Below are 23,877 nucleotides of genomic sequence, written 5' to 3'. Positions count from 1 at the left end.
TAGACATTTGTTGTGATAATTTGAATCATTGTGTAAGTAAGTTTATATCAATGATAAAGATATAGCTTATAATCCGTTGAAGTTACAAACATCAGTAATTGATAAAAGTTTATAACCGGTGTCCAGTGGGTGATTATTCATAAAAGTGTATGTAATAATTGAATAGATAGTTTTTGCCGCCTGTGCTCAGTTGGTTGTTGTCATAGTTTACATAGTTGTTATACACTACAAGAAGGTTAATATCGGTGCCCTGGTTGTTACTGTTATTATAAGTTCATTTTCGGTGCCCGGTAGGTGCCATCTTATATAGAGATAAGATTTGGAAAAACAATTGTCGGTGCTACAGAGGTACACCATTTTGTTGAGTAATAAGTGTTTATTTTACGGGTTTCGTAAAAGTTGAATATATTATTGAATAGTAATCCATTATTAAGCAATTATGGATTATGAGGAATGGGTGTCATTGGGAGAGAGGCTTGGGTTGAAGGACGGGGATTTACGTGATTATGTTCAAAAGAAAGAATTAGAATATCTTGATAGAGAAGAGAGAAATATTAGACGTGAAGAAGATAAACGGCGATTTGAGGCAGAGCGTTTAGAAAAAGAAGCTGAACGTGAGGAAGAGCGACGGCGATTTGAGGCCGAGCGTCTAGAAAAAGAAGCTGAACGTGAGGAAAAGAAACGTTTATTTCGTCCTGAAGTAGGGATTAAAACGAAAGAGCAAGAAATAGAATTAATGAAGTTATTTAAATCGAAGCTGTGGATTCCCCGTCTAACACAGGTTTGAGGCAAAAATTGCCTAAATTTGAAGAGTCAAAAGATGACATAGATGCTTATATAGAGCGTTTTGAAAGATTCTCTATTAGTCAAGGATAGACAGAAGATACATGGGCAATAAGCTTAAGTTCGTTATTAACGGGGAAAGGTCTTGAAGTTTACATTAGTATGCCTCCTGAGCAAGCATCAGACTATCAAGAATTAAAAACAGCAGTTTTGAAAAGATACCATAAGCCGGAACAAGGGGAGACTGTAAAGCAATTTATGGCTCGCTTAGATAGGTACTTTAGTAGATGGACAGAAATGGCCGACGCTGCGGATACTGTAGATAAATTGAAAGATCTTATCATTAGAGAGCAATTTGTCAAAGTTTGTTCAACAGAGCTAGCTCTTTTTCTTAAAGAACGAAAGCCAAAGGATCGTAGTGATGTATTCTCTTTGGCTGAACAATACTTAGAGGCTCAGGGCGGTAAGATTACAAATAGTAAAAGCTTGAAAGTTGCCAATTTTTCAAATAAATCACCAATACGCCTTAATCAAGGTAATCTATCGAAACCAATGCAGCACTATCACAGAGAAAATAGAAAAGTTACATGCTTCGTATGTAATAAAGAGTGCCATGTGGCCAGAGATTGTCGAGATCAGACTAAGAAAAGATATGGGGCTGTTGCAATGTCATATGGAGAGCAAAATAGAAATTACTTTAAAACAAATCGGGATTCTTCACCAAGGAACTGGCGTAGTACGCCTGGAGAAAATAGACGTGATGGTAGATCAGATGATAAGAAAGTATCGGGGTTATGTATGTTAATTTCTCCAACAAGTTCTTATGATGGCTGTATTGAAGAGGGGAAACTTAAATTAGCAAATGGCAATTCTGTGCCTGTCATAAGGAGTAGCTGTACAATTGAATCATTAGAAGGTGAACGTAAATTTGATCTGAAACTAGGATATTTTGGTAATCAAGAGGTGAAAGTTCTAAGAGACACTGGTTGTGAGTTAGCAGTAGTAAGAAAGTAGTTAGTGGAAGAAGATCAAATGCTGAATAAAATTTGTGTCATGATAGCAATAGATTGTCGGGCCAGGTTGGTACCCATGGCAAAAATAGACATTGTTACACCTTATTATAAGGGTGAAATAGAAGCTATGGTTTTAGAGTCATCAACTGGTGACTTAGTCTTGGGCACTATTCAGGGTGTACTTGATAAGCCAAATGAGAAGTGGGTTAGCAGAGAAGTAACAAACATAGCTGCTGTTGTTACTAAAGCACAGACAGAAAAAAAGAAGAAAGCAATGAAACCTCTTAAAGTTCACAAGGTCGAAGATAACGAAATAACGGTAGATGTTCTTAAAGGTCCACTACTAAGACCCAATAAAAAGTATGCTAAACAAAAGACATTTTTCTTATCACCTCAAAATTGTTCAAGTATGTAAAACTGAGTAGATTGAAATCATATTATGATTATAATATTTCTATACGACCACTTAATCAATGCCATTGTCGTGCCAGTTTTTAAACCGAACGAACGTTTTCCGATTTCCCCCGAATGCGTCGAACATCTTCGGGGTTTTCCGGATTGATTTCATAACGAGGCTGTATACATGTAGAACGAACCGCCATAACAAAAACAATGCAACGTGACATTTATCAAGAATATTATTACCGTTCTGTCATAGTTGAAAGGAACCTATGTCCTCGGTAAGTGTTAGTATTTGAAGAAGAATATTTGATTTAGATTTTAATAGGTTACGATAAACAAATTATCATGAATTTGCACGACAAAATGAATGCGTATCATGACAGCCGAGTTGAAGTTTGTGTATTCAGTATTTGTTTATTCTGTATTACATCATTTTACTGTATTCTTTTGCGTGTCCATTTTAAAAAATGAATAATTATATTATCTAAGTTACTCGTTAATATTGTACTAGTTTACATGCTTGTGCCAAGTCGGGCCTTGGAAAGTCTTATTTTCACGTACATGTATATATAAATTATTTAGAATATCAGCTAGATTTACTAAATTCATTTCATGAAAATTGTGCATTTGCAGAAAATGGAATTTATTTTCACAAAGTCAGTTACATTCATGTAGCTTCTACATTTTTTTCATGCAAATTGTGCATTTGAAAGAAATAACATTCATTTTCAAATAAATATTTTGTCAATCAACTCAAATCAAGTTCACTGGGTGCTGTTTTTTAAACAAAAAATACTCCATTAAATACATCATTAGTAAGTGATGAAATCTTCACCAGGGCTTCCATTAATGGAAGTTTGGGAGTCAGTTACTCCTTGATTTTGGCTTGTGACTTCCAAAATGTATAACTTTTCCTTCTTTACCTATAAAATGTGACATCCAATATCAGTTTGTGCAGTGTCTGACTTAAAAACTTTGGAACTTAGTGGAAGCCCTGCTTTAGGTCGCTTGCAGGTGTATCTATCTCAACATTAGGAAACCTATCGCCCTTTAAAGGGAGAAAATGTTTGACATTATTGGAGGATAGAGATACTGTAGGCATGCCACTATTTGTCATAGATGGCAGTATTTCAGACACCAACATATCTGAGGCAATATTGTCGTTCTTAGCTAGACAGTTTTTGGCTCTTATAAAAGTTTTGATTACATAAACTAAGTGGCGCAAGAAATGGATCCATAAAAATGATTAAAGAACATAACTATATATGCAAATGAGGCTGCTGATCACTTTATATATATTCAACAAATAAAAACCTGCTGGAATGTTCTTACAAGTACTTACTACTTGTCGAATTGAAACTTAATTGAGGCATGGCATAACTGTTCATGAGCCAGACCTGCGACAGAAGATAACTTTGTATATCCCAGTTCAGACTAAATACTTACTAGTGATTTTTTTTCAGAATGTGTTGTTCCATTCAGGGGCAAGCCATTTTTGCCTTAGTAAAATAAGAAACTTTATGCAACTTGCTACTGGGTTGATTCTGCTTTTACTTATAATGAACACATACATGTAACTTAATTGTCGCAAACCTCAAATTACAAAAATAAGTTTTGTTTATTGCAGTCAGAAAGCAGTAACAGTGGGCAGCTCTTTGAAGAAAGCCCTTCCAGGTCTCCAAGGGGAAGAGGTAGCTCTTCAAGAGGCAGAAGAGGGAGAGCTGGAACAAGCACTAGCAGAGGAAGGTCAAGGAGTAGAAGCGGTTCCAGAGGGAGGGCCAGAGGTAGGGGAAGATCACGTCAAAGGGAAGCTGAAAGCACAGTTGATGTTCTTACTGAAAGAGATGAGAAAATGAAGGTAATCCGGCATTTTTGATGTTTCCGCTATTTCTTACACTATTATTTTCAATACCCTTTTTATGATAAGAAATACATTTTTTTTTTTGTAAAAAACAAACAACTCATGTTAATGCATTATTGACAACCTGCAGCTTGTAGATTTCAGATGATAGGCCTTTAAACTGTTCATACTTTTGTGCATTAAAATATGTAACCATGCTGTTGCTGGTGTATGATGTGAATGAATTTAGTATATTTCTTTATTGATCAGTAAAATATACATTAAACTATACTTTATTATATACTTATAAATGAAATATTGATGAAATAAAATGCATATTTTAATTTTCTGTATTGTCACTGTAAAAAATTATTTGTCAATGCAGTGAAACATATATTTTCCGTGTTTTCACTGATGTGTTGCCAAACTGTTTTTTAAATAAAACCATTAAGCTACTACACAAAATGTTAGGTATAGCGTCAAAAGAGAAGAAAAATCTATGTAATAAAAAGAAATTTAATTTTTCTATAAATACAGGATTTATTTTTTTTGTGTTACAAAAATTACCGTATTTCACTTGTCAAGTAGTGGCTATCGTCAGTCATGAAATATTTTTCATACCATTCAATGAAAATAAATTGTGTATTTATAGAAAAAACTTGAATATAGAAAAATAATATTGAAAACAGATGGTAAGGTAAAACATTTTTTACATATAGAAAAGGAATGATCATTATCTGTTTTGATTTGTTTTGAAAGAACAATCAAATGACAATACATTACAGCGTTTGTGGCAGTATGCTACGGAAAATAAGATCATGGAAACAAAAAGTGGTAACAAATTCAGATATGAAGTAAAAACAGATGTAATATATAGAATATTTGAGACGGTGAAAGGTGATTTGAAGTCTGAAACAAGACAAATAGTTGTTCCTAGTAAATATCACACAAAAGAGTTATGTCATTAGCTCATGAATCTATAGTGGGCGGGCATTTGTCTGTACTCAAGACTTTAGACAGGATACAGTCTAGTTTTCACTGGTCAGGTATTCCTAGTGATATAACTACATTTTGTCGTTCCTGTGACATTTGTCAGAAGACGGTGTCTAGGGGTAGACTTCAGAAAGCTCCTTTAGGTGAAATGCCTATCATTGACACTCCGTACCAGAGAATTACGGTTGATTTGATAGGGCCAATAACGCCTGTATCGGAAAAGGGAAATAGGTACGTATTAACTGTAGCTGATTATGCTAAACGTTATCCAGAAGCTGTTGTTTGCCTAAGAATTGAGGCTGAAGATATACTTGAAGCATTGTTAGATATTTTTGCAAGAGTAGGTTTCCAATCGGAAATACTTAGTGATATGGGTAGTCAGTTCACGTCACAGCTTATGGAAGAAGTTTGTAGACTTGTATCACTAGAACAGTTGTTTACTACCCCTTACAATTCAAAATGTAATGGTATTTGTGAGAGAATGAATGGTATTTTAAAAAGCATGTTGAAGTAAATGTGCCAAGAAAGACCTAAAGACTGGGACAGATATTTGTCTGCGGTTCTCTTTGCATACAGAGAAGTCCCTCAGTCAAGTACTGGGTTCTCACAATTTGAACTTCTATATGGCTGAACTGTTAGAGGTCTCATGCAAGCACTAAAAGAATTATGGACAGAGACAGAAGTACCAGAGACACGTAATACGTATGAGTACGTCCTAGATTTGGAAATAGATTAGAACAAACATGCAAGATTGCTAGAGAGAATGTCGACAGCTAACAAGAAGAGTATAAACATCATTATGATAAGAAAACACGACCAAGAAGTCTTAAGAAAGGAGACAAAATTCTATTGCTCCTGCCTTCAACACACAATAAACCGATGTTACACTAGAGAGGTCCATTTCTTGTTAGTGAAGCAGATAACAAGTTTGACTACAAAGTTAAAGTAGGTGATAGAATTGGGATGTACCACATTAATCTTCTGAAGAAATATGAAGAACGAGAAGAAAGAATTTGTGCGAGTGTAGCTGTAATAGAAGCCGAAAATAATGATGATACTGGGGTAGTTGATGATGGAAATCTTTTAGAACTAGTAGACACGCAGGGTGAAGAGACGTACAGAGATGTTAATGTTAATGATCAATTAACACTTGAACAAAAATCAGTTCAAGAATTTGAGTTTATTTTTACTGACGTTCCTGGAACTACAGATCTTGAATTTCACAAGATTGAGTTGACTGACAAAACACCAATTCGTGTTAGACAATATACGATACCATATGCAAAAAGGACAGCGGTATAGTGTGAAATTAAGAAAATGCTTAAATGTGGTATCATTGAACCAGCAAATTCTGATTATCCAATCGTTTTGTGAAGAAAAAGGATAATACAAACCGCTTTTGTATTGACTTCAGACGACTCAACTCTGTAACAAAATTTGATACAGAACCAATGGGCGATGTTGAGGATGTGATGGCAAAGCTCAAAGATTTTTATCAAAAGAGGGCCCAGAAAGCCCTAGATCGCTCACATGAGAAATAGGTCAAAAGGTCAAACTGGAGCCCCGTTTCACCCAAGAAGCACACTTTGAAAACAAGGGACAGTTTAATCTGAGCAATTTTGTGTAATGTCACCATGGAAATTTTTGTGTAAATTTATTTTTAAATTGAACCAGTAGTTTAGATGTTGTTGTTTTCTAACTTTAGCTGTGGCCGCCATGAAAGTAAATAGTTTAGCCTGTCACTAAGTGAGAGGTGAGCTAATAAAAAGATGACAGAAAAAGAGAAGGAAAACAAACATTGACCTGGCTGGGGATTGAACTGTCGACTTCGATTCCCTTTGGCTAGGTTAATTTAGACCCTAGGGCTTTTATTTCAACACACATGGTAGACATCCACTAGAAGATGTTTTATGCTAAATATCTTAGCTTTAGTGCTTTTGGATTTTCAGAAGATTTTTTAAGTTTTTACTATACACTGATAAGGGTAAATGACCCCCGGGGCAGGGCCAATTTCGACCCTAGGGCTTTTATTTGAACAAACTTGTTAGACATACACAAGAAGATGTTTCATGCCTAATGTCTAAGCTCTACCTCTTTTGGATGTTCACAAGAAGATTTTTTAAGTTTTCACTATATACATTTAAGGAAAATCAATGACCCCGGGGCAGGGCAAATTTTGACCCTAGGGCTTTTATTTGAACAAACTTGGTAGACATCCACTTCAAGATGTTTCATGCCAAATATCTAAGTTCTAGCTCTTTCAGTTTTTTTACAAGAATTTTTTTTAAGTTTTCACTATATACATATAAGGAAAATCAATGACCCCCGGGGCGAGGCCAATTAAGCCCCTAGGGCTTTTTTTTTAACAAACTTGGTAGACAACCACTAGAAGATGTTTCATGCCAAATATCTAAATTTTAGCTGTTTCAGGTTTAGCGCGGAGGAAGGTAGTCTAGTACTGGTGTAACTCTCCAGGAACGATGGTTAGGAAACTACCCGCCTATATGACTGAAATACTGTTGGGAAAAGGCGTAAAATGAAACAAACAAACAATTAGCTGTTTCAGTTTTTTTACAATATTTTTTTTAAGTTTTCACTATATACATGAAAGGAAAATCAATGAGCCCCACGGCAGGGCAAATTTTGACCCTAGGGCTTTTATTAGAACAAACTTGGCATACATCCTCTAGAAAATGTTTCATGCCAAATATCTAAGTTCTAGCACTTTCAGTTTTTTACAAGAATTTTTTTTTAGTTTTCACTATATACAAACAAGGAAAATCAATGACATCCGGGACGGGGTCACTTTTGACTCTAGGGATTTTATTTTAACAATCTTGGCAGCCATCCACTAGAAGATGTTTCATGCCAAATATCTAAGTTCTAGCTTTTTCAGTTTTTTACAAGAAAAGCTTTTAAGTTTTCACTATATACACATAAGAAAAATCAATAACCCCGGGGCGGGGCCACTTTTGACCTAAGGGCTTTTATTTGAACAAACTTGGTAGACATTCACTAGAAGATGTTTCATGCCAAATATCTAAGCTCTAGCTTGTGTGGTTTTCTACAAGAAGATTTTTTAAGATTTTTGTAAAAGAAAATCTTTTGGTTGCCATGGCAACCAGAGTTCTTTATGGAATTTAATTATTTGAACAACGTTGGTAGAGTTTTATGCAAGGAACATCCCTGCAAAGTTTATAGGTGTAAATAATGAGCAAAGTTCTTTGTTTTGGGTGTAAATAATAGTCAGAGTTTGTTGTTTCAATGTATAATATTATATTGATTTGAGATAGAGAAAGATACAAATACCTAACAAAATAGTGTTAACTAAACAATTACATGCTAGTTTTTCAACTAAAAATATTTCAATTTTATGTCAGGCGGTGCTGCCCAGCCCCCATATCCTGGAAATTGGTTCTAGTATTTATTACTAAATCTTTTCTTAGATTGAATAACATCAAGGCAGTCATTTCTCCTGACATATTTCATCACTAGCACTTGTTTTTATACGGCCAATAGACAAACGTGGCCGCGACTACATATTTGTATTAATCGGTTATTTAGTGTTTTAAATTTTATTATCAAGCGTTTTATATCATTATTTGAACTGAGAAAATTTGCAGATTTTCTGTTTGTTATATTTCCTTTTTATATCAATTTTTCATTCTTACATTGCCTTTTTCTTTAAATTAATCTTCTTTAACACGCTAGACAAAAACCGGCCCAATCTTCTTAAAGAGAAGAATGTTAAACGGGCGGTTGAGATTTTGGACTACTATATTGATTTTCCTAGATTAACATTCTAAAAATTGGTCCCGGAACAACCTTAAAAATCTGTTTTAATCCTTAATTTGTAATTTTTCTACGAAGAAGAAATGCCTGAAAACAAGATATGTTTGTAAAACATGTATACCCCCTATCGGCAGCCAATTAGTCATGTGACCAGGTATTATGACTGACTTTTGACCTAGTGACCAAAAAATCAATAAGGGTTAATTACTGGTCATGACTAGTCACCAGGTAAATGTGACTGCAAAGGTTGTGTGCAGCAATTTTATGACACAGTTATTACAAATCTTACCAAATACTATACGCATAAATTTAATGAATCATGTAGGCCTCATTAATGACAGCCAAGTTGTCATATTACATAAGACCTTGACATGTGTATGCCAAAAGGATTTTTAGTTTGATAAAAAATATCAATCAAAGCAACTTGAGTTGTTGAGTTATTGGTCAGAAACAGTCTTTACATACAAGGTCAATATGACATTGACTTTTGATCCTTAAATCAATAGGGGTTATATACTGGCCAAGACTAAAGCACCTGTGAAGTTTGAAGGTAAAGGGCCCATGAGTTAGGATATTGATCAGAAAGCGTTATTACCTATAAGTCTAATGTAATTTTAACCTCTGAGCCCTTAATGCCAAAAATCTATTAAGGTCATCTTCTGAACAAAAGCAATGCATCTGAAAAGCTTGAAGGTCAAGGGTTCATGGGTTGTCCAGTTATTGATAAAAAAACATTTTGAAATACAAAGTCAATGCAACCTTGACCTTTGACCCCCTGACCTCAATAAAAATAGGGGTCATCTACTGGCCAAGACCAATGCACCTATAAAATTTCAGGGCCAACAGCTCATAGAGTGTCAAGTTATTGATCAAAAACTGTTTTTACTTACAAGTTCAGTGCAACCTTGATATTTGACCCCTTGACCACAAAATCAATAGAGGTCATCTACTGGTCAATTCAAATGCATCTACCAAGTTTGCGGGCCAAAAGCCAATGGCTTGTCAAGCCATTGATCCGAAACCGTTTCTACCTTCAATGTCAATGTGACCTTGAGCTTTGGCCCCTTGACCCTAAAATCAAAAGGTTTCATCTGCTGGTCATGAACAATCATCATACCAAGTTTGAAGTTCCCAGACCTAGGCGTTCTTAAGTTATTGATCGGAAACCGTTTTTACCTACAAGGTTAATGTGACCTTGACCTTTGACCCATTGACTCTAAATTCAATAGGTGTCAGCTGCAGGTCATGAACAATCATCATATCATTTTTTTGAACAAACTTGTTAGACACCCATTTGAAGCTGTTTCATGATAAATATCTAAGCTCTAGCTGTAAGAAGATTTTTTTAGCTTTTACTATACACTTGTAGGGAAAAACAATGACCCCCCTCTGGGCGAGGCCAATTTTGTCCCCAGGGCTTTTATTTGAACAAACTTGGTAAGTACTCACTAGAGATAGTTCATGCTTAAAATCTAAACTCTAGCTGTTTGAGTTTTTTAAAAGAAGATTTTTTATTTTTTTACTATATATACATATAAGGAAAATCAATTATCCCCGGGGCGAGGCCAATTTTAACCCCAGGGCCACTATTTGAACAAAAATTATAGACAATTATTAGAAGATGTTTCATGCTAAATATCTTATTTCTAGCTCTTATGGTTTTTTTAAAAGAAGATATTTTAAGTTTTTACAATATAAATTAAGGGAAAAACAATGACCCTCTGGCGTGGGGCAAATGTTGACCCTGGGGTTTTTATTTTTACAAACTTGGTAGATACCCACTAGAAGATGTGTCATGCTTTATATCCAAGCTCTAGCTATTTGGGCTTTTTAAAAGAAGTATTTTCTTTTAAAATATACAAATAAGGAAAATCAATGACACCCGGGGCGGGGCCAATTTTGACCCCACAGTATTTTTTTAACAAACTAAGTAGACAATGACTAGATGATTTTTCATGCCAAATATTTAAAGCTCTAGCTCTTTCGGTTTTCTAAAAGAAGATATTTTAAGTTTTTTCTTTCGGTTGCCATGGCAACCAGAGTTCTGCTTGGAAATAAATTCTTTGAACAATTTGTAAAGTTGACTGACAAAGGCCACAATCCTGTGAAGTAATGGATGAAATTGGCTTAGTGGTTTATGAGGAGATGTCGTTTAAATAAAAAAATACGGACTGACGACGGACGGACGACGGACGGACGCCGGACGAAAAGCGATCACAAAACAGGTGAGCTAAAAATGATATAATATATTACCCGCCCGCTAGATCAGGAAGCATAAGTATATATTGCCTGCTTAAGAAAGGTGGTTGCTTAAAAAATGTGTAACTGAGAAAAAAGTGTAAATTTTGAAACATTTTTGTTTTAGCCATAATACTGCTAAATACAGGTGATCGCCGATTTAGGTTTTACTGTAAATAGCTTATCACCTTTGCAGACTGTAATCTACTAACTCAAAACCCACATTATTTTACCAAATGTTTGTGCAAATGATGAGCGTACTAAGTTTCATAACAATTTTCACCTTACTGAATAATCAAAAACGCTTAAACGTGTCATACCTTAGTGCAAGAAACGCATTTGCAGTAACAAAAGATAGCAGAAGAACTCTAGAACATCTTCTGATTAGAGTTATCAGAGAACTCTAGCACAATTGAAAAAGTGGGCCAAGATGGCCCTATATCCCTCCACTGACCCATCGACCTCATCCGAGCAATGTATTAGACAAGCATCCTGACAAAGTTTGATGACAATTGAGTTAAAAATAACCTAAAGAGTGTTAACAAGGTTAATTCATATGTGGGCAGTGTGACGTAGTTTTTGACCCTAGATAACCCATATTCAAACTCGACCTAGATATCATCAAAACAAACTTGCAGACCAATTTCCAGGATATTTAGATAACAACAGAAGCCACTAAAGAGTTCACAAGATTTTTTATATTTTTAGCTCCTCTCAATCTTGACATAGAAATCATCAAAACGACCTTCCTGATCAATTTCAAGGATATTTGAATAAAAAATGCAAGAGTGTAAAAAATGTTTTCTATTTTTAGCTCCTGTAACCTAGTTTTTGACCGAAATCAAAACATCTTCGAACTTGGCCTAGAAATCATCAAAAACCTTCTTGACCGTTTTCCAGGATATTTGGATCCAAACTGCAGCCACTAGAGTGTAAACAAGCTTCCATATTTTTAGCTCTTGTGACCTAAGTTTTGACCCGAGATGACCCATATTCGAACTTGGCTTGACTGTATTTCATTGAGACAAACATTCTGACAAAGCTTGATTATGATCCAATCAAAATTGTGACTGCTTGAGTGTTAACAACCCAATTAATGACGACGCACAACGCACGACGCCGAACATAGCCCCAGTACTTTACCTCACCTTGACCACTTCATGGTCAGGTGAGCTAAAAATTGGGGATAAATATGTTAGCAAAGACCGTATATTTACAATTTTCAATTATAAAGCCATCCCTCTTGTAGCAGATCTTTCCCCGTGAATTGACAGCTTCATGAAAATTAAAATCAGTACATTACTACATGCAATCACAAAATGAATTATGCAAAATGTTGTTCCCCGAGGAGAATTAAAATTTTTAAAAGCTTATTAAACAAAAGCAAAATATTCCACATAGTTTGCACCCTTAAATAGTTTTTAGAAAATGATGCCGCGACACAAACAAGCGAACACAAAATAACATCAAAAGTACAGATACTGACAGGTGTGTTGCTGTTATTGTTTTACTGGGTTTTTTGTTTTGTTGTTAATTTTGTTGATGTTTGTTAGGTTTAAGCTTTAATATGTATGTATTTATGTATTAATAGCACTCAAAACTGCCTGTATGTTACGAGAAACAAACGCTCGTAGAAGAAAACAACAGCCTAAATAGTTGCACAAGAGTAGCACCAATCAGAAGTAAGTATAATGGTCTTAAGTAGTATGTATTAGCAGTGTAAGAATTATATTATTGGTGTTTTCTTTTCGAACAATTGTTAAACAATATTTTAGTATGCATGCCATTTTATCCAAATAAAATGTTGTAATTGAACTATAAGACATGTGCCTTATTAAACACAAGAATTTAATGACATATTTAAAAGCATGAACAATGGGAGAGCTTCGCACACTCTACTGATAAGCGGAAGTAGTAAAAAAGAGGTATACAAACTACGACCACTTGTTAATAAACATGTATTCTTAGAAAGTTTCCGAGTATTTTGGCTGGTCAGTTGTTAAATTAAAACAGAATTAATTACCAGAGGGGCATCAACAGCAGGAAGAAAGGAAGATTTAATATTAAGGTAATTATATTAAATATATTGAATAAAATTATATTAAATATATTGAATATATCATATAATATAAAATCTTAAGCATATACTTTTAGCTGAAGAAGACTGAATAACAGTATAAGACTGCTCTTGGAGAAATAATCAACTCTGTTAAAACTTTTAAAATATAATGCCTTTACATACATTGTATTTAAGTAGAACTGTAAGTGAATTTTACAATATGTTTGATATAATAATTTATAATCTATTTTGGTATATTTGTATATTTATAATGCTTCAAATAAATATAATCATATAAAGTGTATTGCTTTAAATTTGTTCTTTACCAAATAAAAATGCGTATTGACTCTTTACAGATTGGAGGCATCAGAAATTTAAACTTTGAGGGAGAACCCATTCTACTACCCGAGCCATTGGACACTGACTGGCCAGAGTCATGCTTCCACCAATTGCAGTTAGAACACTAAATTCTTCTGCCAAAACTGTCAAGGTCACAGATCGATGGCTATTTTAACCCATTACTTTATAAGCAATTTGTGAAAAATGGCTATTTCATTAAAAAGTCTCCCGTTACAAGTTCAAATTGCTATAAAACTATAAAAACTGCTTCAATACTAATCAAACTTGGCACAAATGTTGACTGGACCATTGCCTTTGTAACAACATGCTCTGGCTTCAATTTCCTGTTACCATGGCAATGAGGGGACATCGCAAAATTGCCAAAAATCAATTTTTTGCGTTGATTTTTTCCATGAAAATTGATTTCAAAGTGCTGCAACTTCTCAATGGATTGAGATAGAGTCAAATGCTTTAAGCGTTGGTTACAAGTTACCTTATGATCGATTTTGGGTCATTTTTAGCCCCTCACAAGTCTAAAATTTTCCTGGCGATGAGGGGGACTACCGCCCCCTTCAAACCCCCAAAACAAAAGGGGGCACATCCCCCTTCTGGCAACACCATGATGTATCTTTTGGTTGGGGGACCGCACCTAAAAAGTGGTCACTTTTTTAACAACATTTCTCAAATTAAAACATGTGTTTGGGGCCCAATCAGGACATGTTTTTATTAATTGCGGCCTTAAAGAGGCGGGGGGTTCAAAAGTGCGTTGTTTCGCGTTTATATGAGGTAAAGGGTTAAAACCCATTACTTCATACGCATTTTGTGAAAAATGGCTATTTCATTGACAAGACTCTCGTTACAAGTTCAAATTGCTATAAAGCTATAAAAACTGCTTCAATACTAATCAAACTTGGCACAAATGTTAACTGCACCGTTGCCTTTGTAACAACATGCTCAGGCTTAAATTTCCTGTTAGCATGACAACGAGGGGACATCTCAAAATTGCCAAAAATCACTATTTTGCGTTGATTTTTTCTATCAAAATTGATTTCAAAGTGCTGCAACTTCTCCATGGATTGAGATAGAGTCAAATGCTTTTAAGCGTCGGTTACACGTTACCTTATGATCAATCTGGGGTCATTTTTAGCCTCTCACAAGTCCAAAATTTTCCTGGCGATGAGGGGGACTACCGCCACGCTTCAAACCCCCAAAAAGGAAGGGGGCACATCCCCCTTCTGGCAACCCCCCCCCCCTGGTGTATCTTTTGGTAGGGGGACCGCGCCAAAAAATGGTCACTTTTTTAACAACAGTTCTCAAATGAAAACATGTGTTTGTGGCCTAATCAGGACATTTTTTCACTATTTGAGGCCTTAAAGAGGGGGTTGCAAGTGCGTGCGTTCCGCGTATATGTGAGGTAAAGGGTTAACAAAAATAGATGAAAATACCTGAAATTACCCAAAAGTTTTTCTATGTTAAAACATGGCCTAACATATAAATTTGAAGAAAAATTGTTGTTTTGGAGAATTTTTTTTTTTTCATCAACAAAACATGATTAAAAATACCTGAAATTACCCAAAATCACGTTTTTACATATTAAAACATAGCATAACATATAAATTTGAAGAAAAAATTGTTGTTTTGTAGATTTTTTTTATTAACCCAATACGTCATAAGCATTTGGTGGAAAATGGCTATTTCATTGAAAAGACTCCCGTTACAAGTTCAAATTGCTATAAAACTATAAAGCCTGCTTCAATACTAATTAAACTTGGCACAAATGTTGACTGGACGGACCATTGCCTTTTGTACAACATTCTCAGGCTTAAATTTCCTGTTACCATGGCAACGAGGAAACATCTCAAAATTGCTAAAAATCACTATTTTGCGTTGATTTTTTCCATGAAAAATGACTTCAAAGTGCTGCAACTTCTCAATGGATTGAGATAGAGTCAAATGCTTTTAAGCGTTGGTTACACGTTAACTTATTATTGATCTGGCATCATTTTTAGCCTCTCACAAGTCCAAAATTTTCCTGCCCTTGAGGGGGACTACCACCCCCTTCAAACCCCCCAAACAAAAGGGGGCACATCCCCCTTCTGGCAACCCCCTGATGTATGGTTTGGTTTAGGGCCGCGCCTAAAAAGTGGTCACTTTTTTTAACAACATTTTTCAAATGAAAACATGTGTTTTGGGCCCAATCAGGACATTTTTTTACAATTTGAGGCCTTAAAGAGGGGGGGGGGGGCGAGTCGAAAGTGCGTTGTTTCGCGTAGATATGAGATAAAGGCTTAAATACAGAGAGACCACAGACAAGAACATCACTTCAGATATCAAGGCCTTATAAAAAGGAAAGAAATAGAGCCTGTAGCAAAAGTGTTAAAGGACAAGACTTGTTTTTCACTGGTATAGTTTCAGCAGCAATGAAGCGTAATGTATTACATACAGCTACAAGCTCAAACTTCGCAAAGAAAATGGAGAAGTTTTAAATAGTCACTGCGAATACCTTGCTGGAAAAGGACCGCATGGTGCATGCAATCACCTCGCTGCTGTGCTGATTATGCTGTCCAAGTTTGTGTCTGGCAATAACCCCCATGTGCAAAGGACATGTACTGAAATACTTCAGACATTCCTCAAGCCAAAGAAACAGTACTCTGGGAGACATTTAAAGGCAGAGGATCTGTCAGGAAACAGGCGAACAAATGAATTCCAGGATTCAAGACCCCTGCTTTTAGCAATTGCACAAACTACACCGATCATGTTAGGAACACAGTTTTTAATTATTGTTTAAAAAAATCCAAAGACTGAGCCATCCGCTACATCGGGAAAAGCAGATGTACAGACTGCAGGAAGGGATCTATCATGACTACCACCCAGACCACTTCTGGAACAGTAGGTAGACAACGCCCAACACATTAGCCTGAAATAGATAGCCACAACAGAAAGGAGGATCAAATTGCAGGCTGACAATACACAAGGCGGGAGCAACGTCGGTGGAGAGTAACTGCATCCAGATTTGGAGAAGTTTGCAAGTTGACAGCTAGGAGGAACATGAACAAATAACGCAAGTCTTTCATGACTTCTTTCTTCAAATCTTCATAGCAAACGTATAATACATGGCAATCAGTATGAAAAAACGGCACGTAAGAAATTTGAAGCTGAAACGGGACTCACAGTTGTACATATGCCATCAAAAACCGTTTTTAAACTGCACACCTGATGGCGTCATCAGCGACACTACGATTATAGGAATTAAATTCCCATACAGTGGGAGAGACATGTTCATTAAACCTGGAAAATGATTTCCTTTCTTTGATAATGACTCACAGGGTAACATTGTATTGAGACAAAGCAGCAACTATCAGATTCAAGAACAGTTGTATATCAGTAAAAGAAAGTATTGCTACTTCATCGAGAAGGCAGTTTAATACCAAAGTTAACAATGTTGTATGAGAAGTATTTAAGACCATTTATAGCGGATCACTACTGATACAAAAACAGGAAAGCTCAGTTTATTACATGTATAAAGGCAAGATGTATTAAAACGTGACATAATCATGATAACGTGTGTGTCTGAAATTATAAATTATCACATCATATCTGTCTTTATTTTTATACAGTATCAACTAAGTATTTTACCATTCATGATATTCCATTCTAGTATGTCAGGTCACATAAACATTTTCTACATGCCAACAATGATTTTTCCAAAATTTAGAATCATGAAACAGACGTATATAATACTATGGGAATAATTATTGTTGATACACTTCTGTCATATAAATGAGATGAGGATAGTTTTAACTCTGATGTTTTATAGCACTAGTTATTTGCATATGATAGCTTATGTTTTAAAATGCCTGCTTATTATATAAATCCATTTTGGTATTTATTGGCATCATATATGGATCTTACTTATTTTTATGGGTTGTGGTGAAGTTTTCACTTCTCAAATGTCTATGACAAACAACATCGTGCTTTGAGGGTGACCATAACTTCATTTTATTACCAAGTACACCCTTCTTAACTGCTACTCTTCTTTAATTCTTTAATCCTTCTTTCGGAAAATGAAAGCCTTCAAACTCATTTCAAAGTGGAGCACAATTCTAAAACTGCAGTGTAAGTCAGTTTACTTTGCAATATAAACCTTAGCTTATTAATTAGATCAGGTCAGTTGATTAAATATACTGCATTCTCCCAGTGTAATTCAATGTAAATCAGCTGTACACAGACATAACCAGCATAAGGGGTATACCTCTTATTTGTCAGGGGCACTGCAGAGATAACTCTGCTGGATTATTTAGAAACTCTCCCATTATGAGGTTGCTTAGCTGTATGAGACTATTTACAGGGGTTGATCAGTTCATTGAAATTATTTGGAACACTAATTAAGTTAATTTATCATACATGTTGACAATGACAGGTCAACCATGTCAGGTAATATGTATATGGCAAAGATAAAATATGATATCATTATTTTTATATAAAAATATATAATTCCATTCAAAACATTTTTATTGGAAACCTTATCTAAGAATAACTACTGTCTGAAATAATCTTAATTGCTACAGATGATGAAGTCAAATCAAACGTTTTTCAAGAAGACAAAGTTTTGGATAGCATTGACCTAAACAGGCTTCTCTGTGAAAAAGGTGTAACGTCATCTGAATTGAAGAAGGAATGCAGAAAAATTTGTTTTATTATCAAAAACACTTCGGAAAATATTGCGCATGTCGAGGCTGCTTACAGAAAAAAAGACGACAAAAAAGTAATATTTCTTGTTTTTGCTGAAACAGAAATCCAGAATCAATCGAAGTGGGAAACAGAAATTAGAATAATGAACAAGTACTCAGATGAAAGTCGTTCTCTATTACATTGCAAAGAAAACTATCCGTTGACTGAAAACGAGTCTCGGAAGATTGGGGAAATAATTGACAAGCACTCTAAGAACCTGATGAGCAAACACAAGTTCCTTTCTGTTATCTCCGCATCGAATGTTGTATCTAAACATTTCGGAACGAAGCAACATGATAAAGTTACACGTCCCTGCATCGTGTTAACAGTTCTAGTGAAAGGAATTATTCCATTATTTGAAAAACCTTTTCCGAAAGAACTAAAGGGAATAACTGTCGACGTTCGGGAAGGGGGATTTCGCTTTTGTCAGCAAAATGCGGATGAGTATCAAACAAATCTGAGGATAGGTTGTAAAATTTCTTCCTCGACATGCCCTGAAAAATTTGGGTCGCTTGGTGGGTTTATAGAGCATCCTCAGCACGGTCTTTGTGGAATCACTTGTGCACATGTTGTCTTAAATGATTATGATAAGTATCGACTGAGAGAGAGTCGGACAGGAACTGTTGAGGATTCGTTTAACATAGGCACGATATACCAACCCGTCATAAGAGCCGGTAATGAAATAGGAAAAATTGTGAAGATTGTTTACAAAGAAGGAAATGAAAGCACACATGGAGTAGATCTTGCACTTTTCAAGATTGAAAAACGTGCACCTATCGATGGAGGGTTTCCTGATAGTCAGTTAACTTGTGAGTTTTAACAACATTCATACCAAACGTAAAAACACATCTCTATATTCAAATGCCTTCTATTAGGTTTAATAGATTTTGTACATTTAAGATTGTTTGGGAGTGCACAAATATATGTTTCAAAATAATCTCGGGGCGTCCGTGACCGTGTGGTTACCGTCTTTGACTTCAAACCACTTGCCCCTCACCGCTGTGGGTTCGAATTCCGACAGGGACTTTGGATTCTCTCATGTGAGGAAGCTATCCAGCTAGCTTACGGAAAGTTGGTGGTTCTACTCAGGTGCCCGTTCGTGCCTGAATAATGCACGGAAAGGCACCTAAGATCTTCCTCAACCAGTAAAGCTTGAACGTCGCCAAATGACCTATACTATGTCTGTGTGACGTACAACCCAACCAAACAAACAAACAAAATAATCTCTACTTTTATCGAACGGTTGAATGAAAATACCAAAACAAAAAGTATAATAGCTAAATGGCAATTATATTAGTCACCTTAAACAGTTGTCGAGTGTGTAATTCTTAAAATATTGCTTACTGAATTTCACCAAACCATGTTTATGGACGACAGCAATAAAACAATCAATAAAATTAAACATATACTATAAAGTTAAACATATACTTTAAACATGATTTAATTTAACAACTATTTGTTAGTCTCTATTTAGGTCTCTAGGTATACTTAATGAGTGATATATTATTTTTCAGCGTTTGATGCAGGTCTAGTATGGACAAAGGCCGGTATTCCGTCAGATCACAACCGGGTTCAGAAATTTGGTTGTGTATCTGGAAACACAACTGGAGTCATTCAGTTCGACAATACTGTCACTAGAGAAATTAAATTCGACAGTCTAATGACATGCGATGGTGAAAGCAATCTAACAACTTCTCTTTTTAAACAATATCTAATCAAGACTCTTCATGAAGACATAAAGTTTTGTGGAGTGGGAGATTCGGGGAGTCTTGTATTAATGAAAGACGATACTGGAGGAGATTTAGATCTAAGATGCATCGGAATGGTTGTTGGCCTTCTGGATGATGAATCTTGCGTAGTGACACCTATTGCTCCTATACTTGATGAACTGAAGGTCTACCAGCTAAAGCAATTCACACCTAATATTTTAAAGCGTATAAGTGACAAACTAGATACGGTTCATGACACATTTGATAGACGCTTTGGGGAATTGGATAACCTCGTTAGAGGTAGACAATGGTGTAGTATTATGTAGAAGTTGCCAATTATACTTGGAATTTTTCAAATGATGAACATTAATTGAAAATATCTAATTTCAATTTTCTTGTAATGTTGTTGCTATTTATGCCTCCAGATTGTTCTTTTTGTTGTAGCTAAAAATGTTGCCTCATACTTCACTTCAGTGTTGTTAATTTTGTTTGGTCCTTTGGGATTATTAATTTTAGCACCTTAATTGTTAAAAGATTGTACTGCTTAACCCGGTGCTAGGGGCGTGGGTAATGTCACACTTTTTCATTGTAACTTAAAAAAATACTTAAAAAATGCAATTCTCAATTATACTTACTTCTCCGAATCAAGCAATATCTAGACTTACATGCAAGAAAAACTATTCTTTAACATACATCTAACCATACATAGATTTTTGCTGTACTATCTAGGGCAATTGCAGCAATGATCTGATCAATGAAATCATAAAATTTCAAAAAAGAGCAGCAAGAATAATTCTAGATAAAAGTTACGATGCACATTCCAGTGATTTGTTTAAACAACTTAATTGGATGAGATCAGATGAAATAATTAATTACAAAAAAGCAATCATAATGTTTAAATCTATCAATGACATACCATATCTACAATACATGCAAAGTAAATTCCAATTTGTTTATCAAAACCATGAGCGTAACTTAAGATCTACAAATAGTTCAGACATAGCTGTTTCACGACCTAAGAAAGAATTTTTAGAAAATCCCTAGTATACTCTGGCCCTAAATTAACGAATATTATATCCCTCTTAACATTAGAAAATCTAAAACAGTTCAGGAATTTCAAGCTTCATATCTATCCTGGCATATCTCTTCATTAAATTAATCATTTTATAACAAAATTAGAATCTAATCATTTGGTGTACCACCTAAAACGTATTTTTCACTTTGTTAAATTTAATATGTACTTCTTTGACGTGTATTATGCTATAACTGGACTGTAAATATTAACATGTATTTCTTGTTCTGACAATTTCAATGTACATTGTACTACATTGTTGTTGCAATATTGTTGTAGTCTTGTAGTTGTATATATTGTAAATTATGTTTTTCTTAGAGGCCCACATTGAAGATTGGGAAAACAAATGTGTAGTCTCGATAAATAAAGCCTTTATTTACCACGGTTTGTTCTGCTTAAAGATTTAGAAAAAGGAGAACTGTAATAATTTAGTGTGAATCATGTTTTGTTTAAGAATATATTTAGAAAAAAGAAGCATTGTAATAAAAATGAAATATATACACTATTTTACAATGAAAGCGTTTTATTCATTACTATTTGCATTTATTGTGAATCATGAACACATTTAAGATCCTATCAATGAAAGTTACTTTTTGCTATAATTATCATATGTACTATATTTAAGAACTTAAGAAATTAAAAATGAGCTATGGAATAACCATGAGCTGGCTTATCATGAATCATCGGAGAATAAAATTTATTTCCAGTCGTTTTTAAAATTCCTTATCATGCATCACAGTAAAAGACAGTAATGCAGTAAATACAATTTTTTAATCGGAGTTACAATCTTTAGCCAGGTAAACATCAAGGATATCATGGACCTTTTGATTTATTTATATTTCATTGTTTGTAGATGCATTTTGTTTGTTTTATCATTTAAAAGAAAATGACGTTTTGTGTAAATAAAAAAGAATGTTGCCTATAGTGTTTTCTTCTTTCTTATATATTTTTTTTCTTGTTTTTTTTTCTTATTGCTATTTTGCTATCTTTAGAACAGATAAAAGAAATTAAAACGTTTTCGCAGAATAATTATTTGTTATGAGACGAGGTGCAAAACACAGTTTCGGGCTTACTGTGTCAAAATTGGCCCTGCCCAAGGGAAATATTGATTTTTATACATTTATATAGGAGTTTTCGTGTCCGGTCTGTATCTTTTGAACCAGTGGAAGGTAATAGTCCCCCTCATCCAAACATCATGTGAAGGATGAGGAGCAATCGCATGTATTCACAATAGCATGTCAGTCTGACGCTTTTCTCACTAAACGCCGATTCAAAGAACCGTAAAAAGTAGTCCGAATCGCTATATTAACCGTGTAAACCCGAGTAGAATCATAATTTAAAGAATAAAAATTTTGCCGTAACGTAGAACCCTAATGGGAGGGTTAACATAGAGAACAGATAAACTGATGAGAAAAAATAAGATGGGTCGATAAGAGAACAATTCCTTTAAATGCAGCAGACACTGCAGCTGACCTAAATGAATGTGCCTTAAAATATGATACATCAATTCCAGATAATTGTAATACTGTTTTCAACCATCTGGCAATTGAACTAGTTGAAACAGCATTAAAAGTTACAAATACACAAGTAACTGTTTTGACTTTCTTTATTTTTTAGTTTTCTCAATATAGAACTTTAAAAAAAGGTATGGAAAACACATACACTTTCTCTCTGAAAGTGTTCTTACTTAACACAATCAAAGCACAGAAGGCGCTGAATTTGTTTGTGTCTCAGAATGTCAGACAGGTGAAGGTTGTAAGACTATAAACCAATTTGTTTGTAAAGTGTCACCAAATTCTATTTCCAGTGTTAAAACTATAGTGGCTATAAGACTAATATTCAACACTGATATTCAATTCAATGTTTATTTGGCTTAATCAATTAAAAAAACAACAAAAAGCAAAAAAAGACATGAGTAGCCTTAACTGGGATTTGAACTCCGGACCTCTCGCTTCTAAAGCGAGCGTGTAAACCCCTCGACCACGGTGAGTTGTAAGATAACAGCCGAAAGAATACCGTATTATTCTTAATTAAGAGTTTGTAACCCTTACTAATTTCTATGCATTTTGTTCACGGTAAACCTGATGCTTAACACTGAAGTAAATAATCATTGAGCTGAATAGAAGCATGTATATCTATAAGAATAACACAATATTAGAACTCTTCGACCAATCGGGAACTATTCTTTCGTTATGAAAATTAATGCGCCTGTCATTTGACAATCTGTACGCAGTGATCTCCCCTTAATTTTTCGGCGATAATGTACATATGAAGGGAAGTAACCGCTTCAAAAAAGCGGACTTCTTTCGGCATTTGCAATTAACAGCATCAGGGTCTAAAATTTCGGTACTATTATTTGTTTGGTCTGACGACCCAAACATATAAAAACTATTCTCTTTCACAAGTTGAGATGTTTTCAATTAATTTCAAAAAAAAAATGTAATAAGAATTAACTTTCATAAAGTCTAAATTCAAAATTGAAACTAAGGTTTGAGACCTTGGAGCACATGCCAGAGCTATCAGTGCAGTTCCCTTCAAAGTCAATGTTTTCAAATACAAAAATTCAAGGGGAAACCAAAAAACTTAAAGCTTTTAAACACAGTCCCAACATCCCATGTAAACTTGTATTTAGGCAATACTGGTTTCTTATTAAATATTCCTCTCATAAAACAACTAATTAAATTTCCAAGAATATTTATAGTGTCTGTAGCAACATTGATTTGTGTGTACTCACCTCTGAATAAGACTTCGTGTTGTTGTTGTTGTTGTTGTTTAGAAAATGTAAATATGATATTACCTCAGACTCAGTCGTTTTAACGGAGCTTTGGCATTTTTGTTTAGACCAAAGGCACCATTTATTCCAGGCCAATGCATACTTTATTCAAGTTCCAGTTCTCCAGGATTGT

The 23,877-nt window shown here is 34.8% G+C and overlaps 1 protein-coding gene across 1 annotated transcript; it reads left to right on the top strand.

The window, feature by feature from the left end:
• Window positions 1–18,050: 18,050 nt before the first annotated feature.
• LOC132731779 (uncharacterized) lies at window positions 18,051–21,753 on the top strand. The gene is made up of 2 exons (XM_060718034.1): window positions 18,051–18,999; window positions 19,705–21,753. The coding sequence occupies exons 1-2, from the start codon at window positions 18,294–18,296 to the stop codon at window positions 20,223–20,225; spliced, it is 1,227 nt and encodes a 408-aa protein (XP_060574017.1). The 5' UTR covers window positions 18,051–18,293; the 3' UTR covers window positions 20,226–21,753.
• The last annotated feature ends 2,124 nt before the right edge of the window (window positions 21,754–23,877 follow it).

The sequence above is a fragment of the Ruditapes philippinarum genome, unplaced genomic scaffold, assembly GCF_026571515.1.
Source record: "Ruditapes philippinarum isolate M1 unplaced genomic scaffold, ASM2657151v2 ctg603_1_1_1_1, whole genome shotgun sequence".
NCBI lineage: Eukaryota > Metazoa > Mollusca > Bivalvia > Venerida > Veneridae > Ruditapes > Ruditapes philippinarum.
The sequence above is the reverse complement of the archived record's forward strand: the minus strand, read 5'-3'. Positions and strand labels throughout refer to the sequence as shown.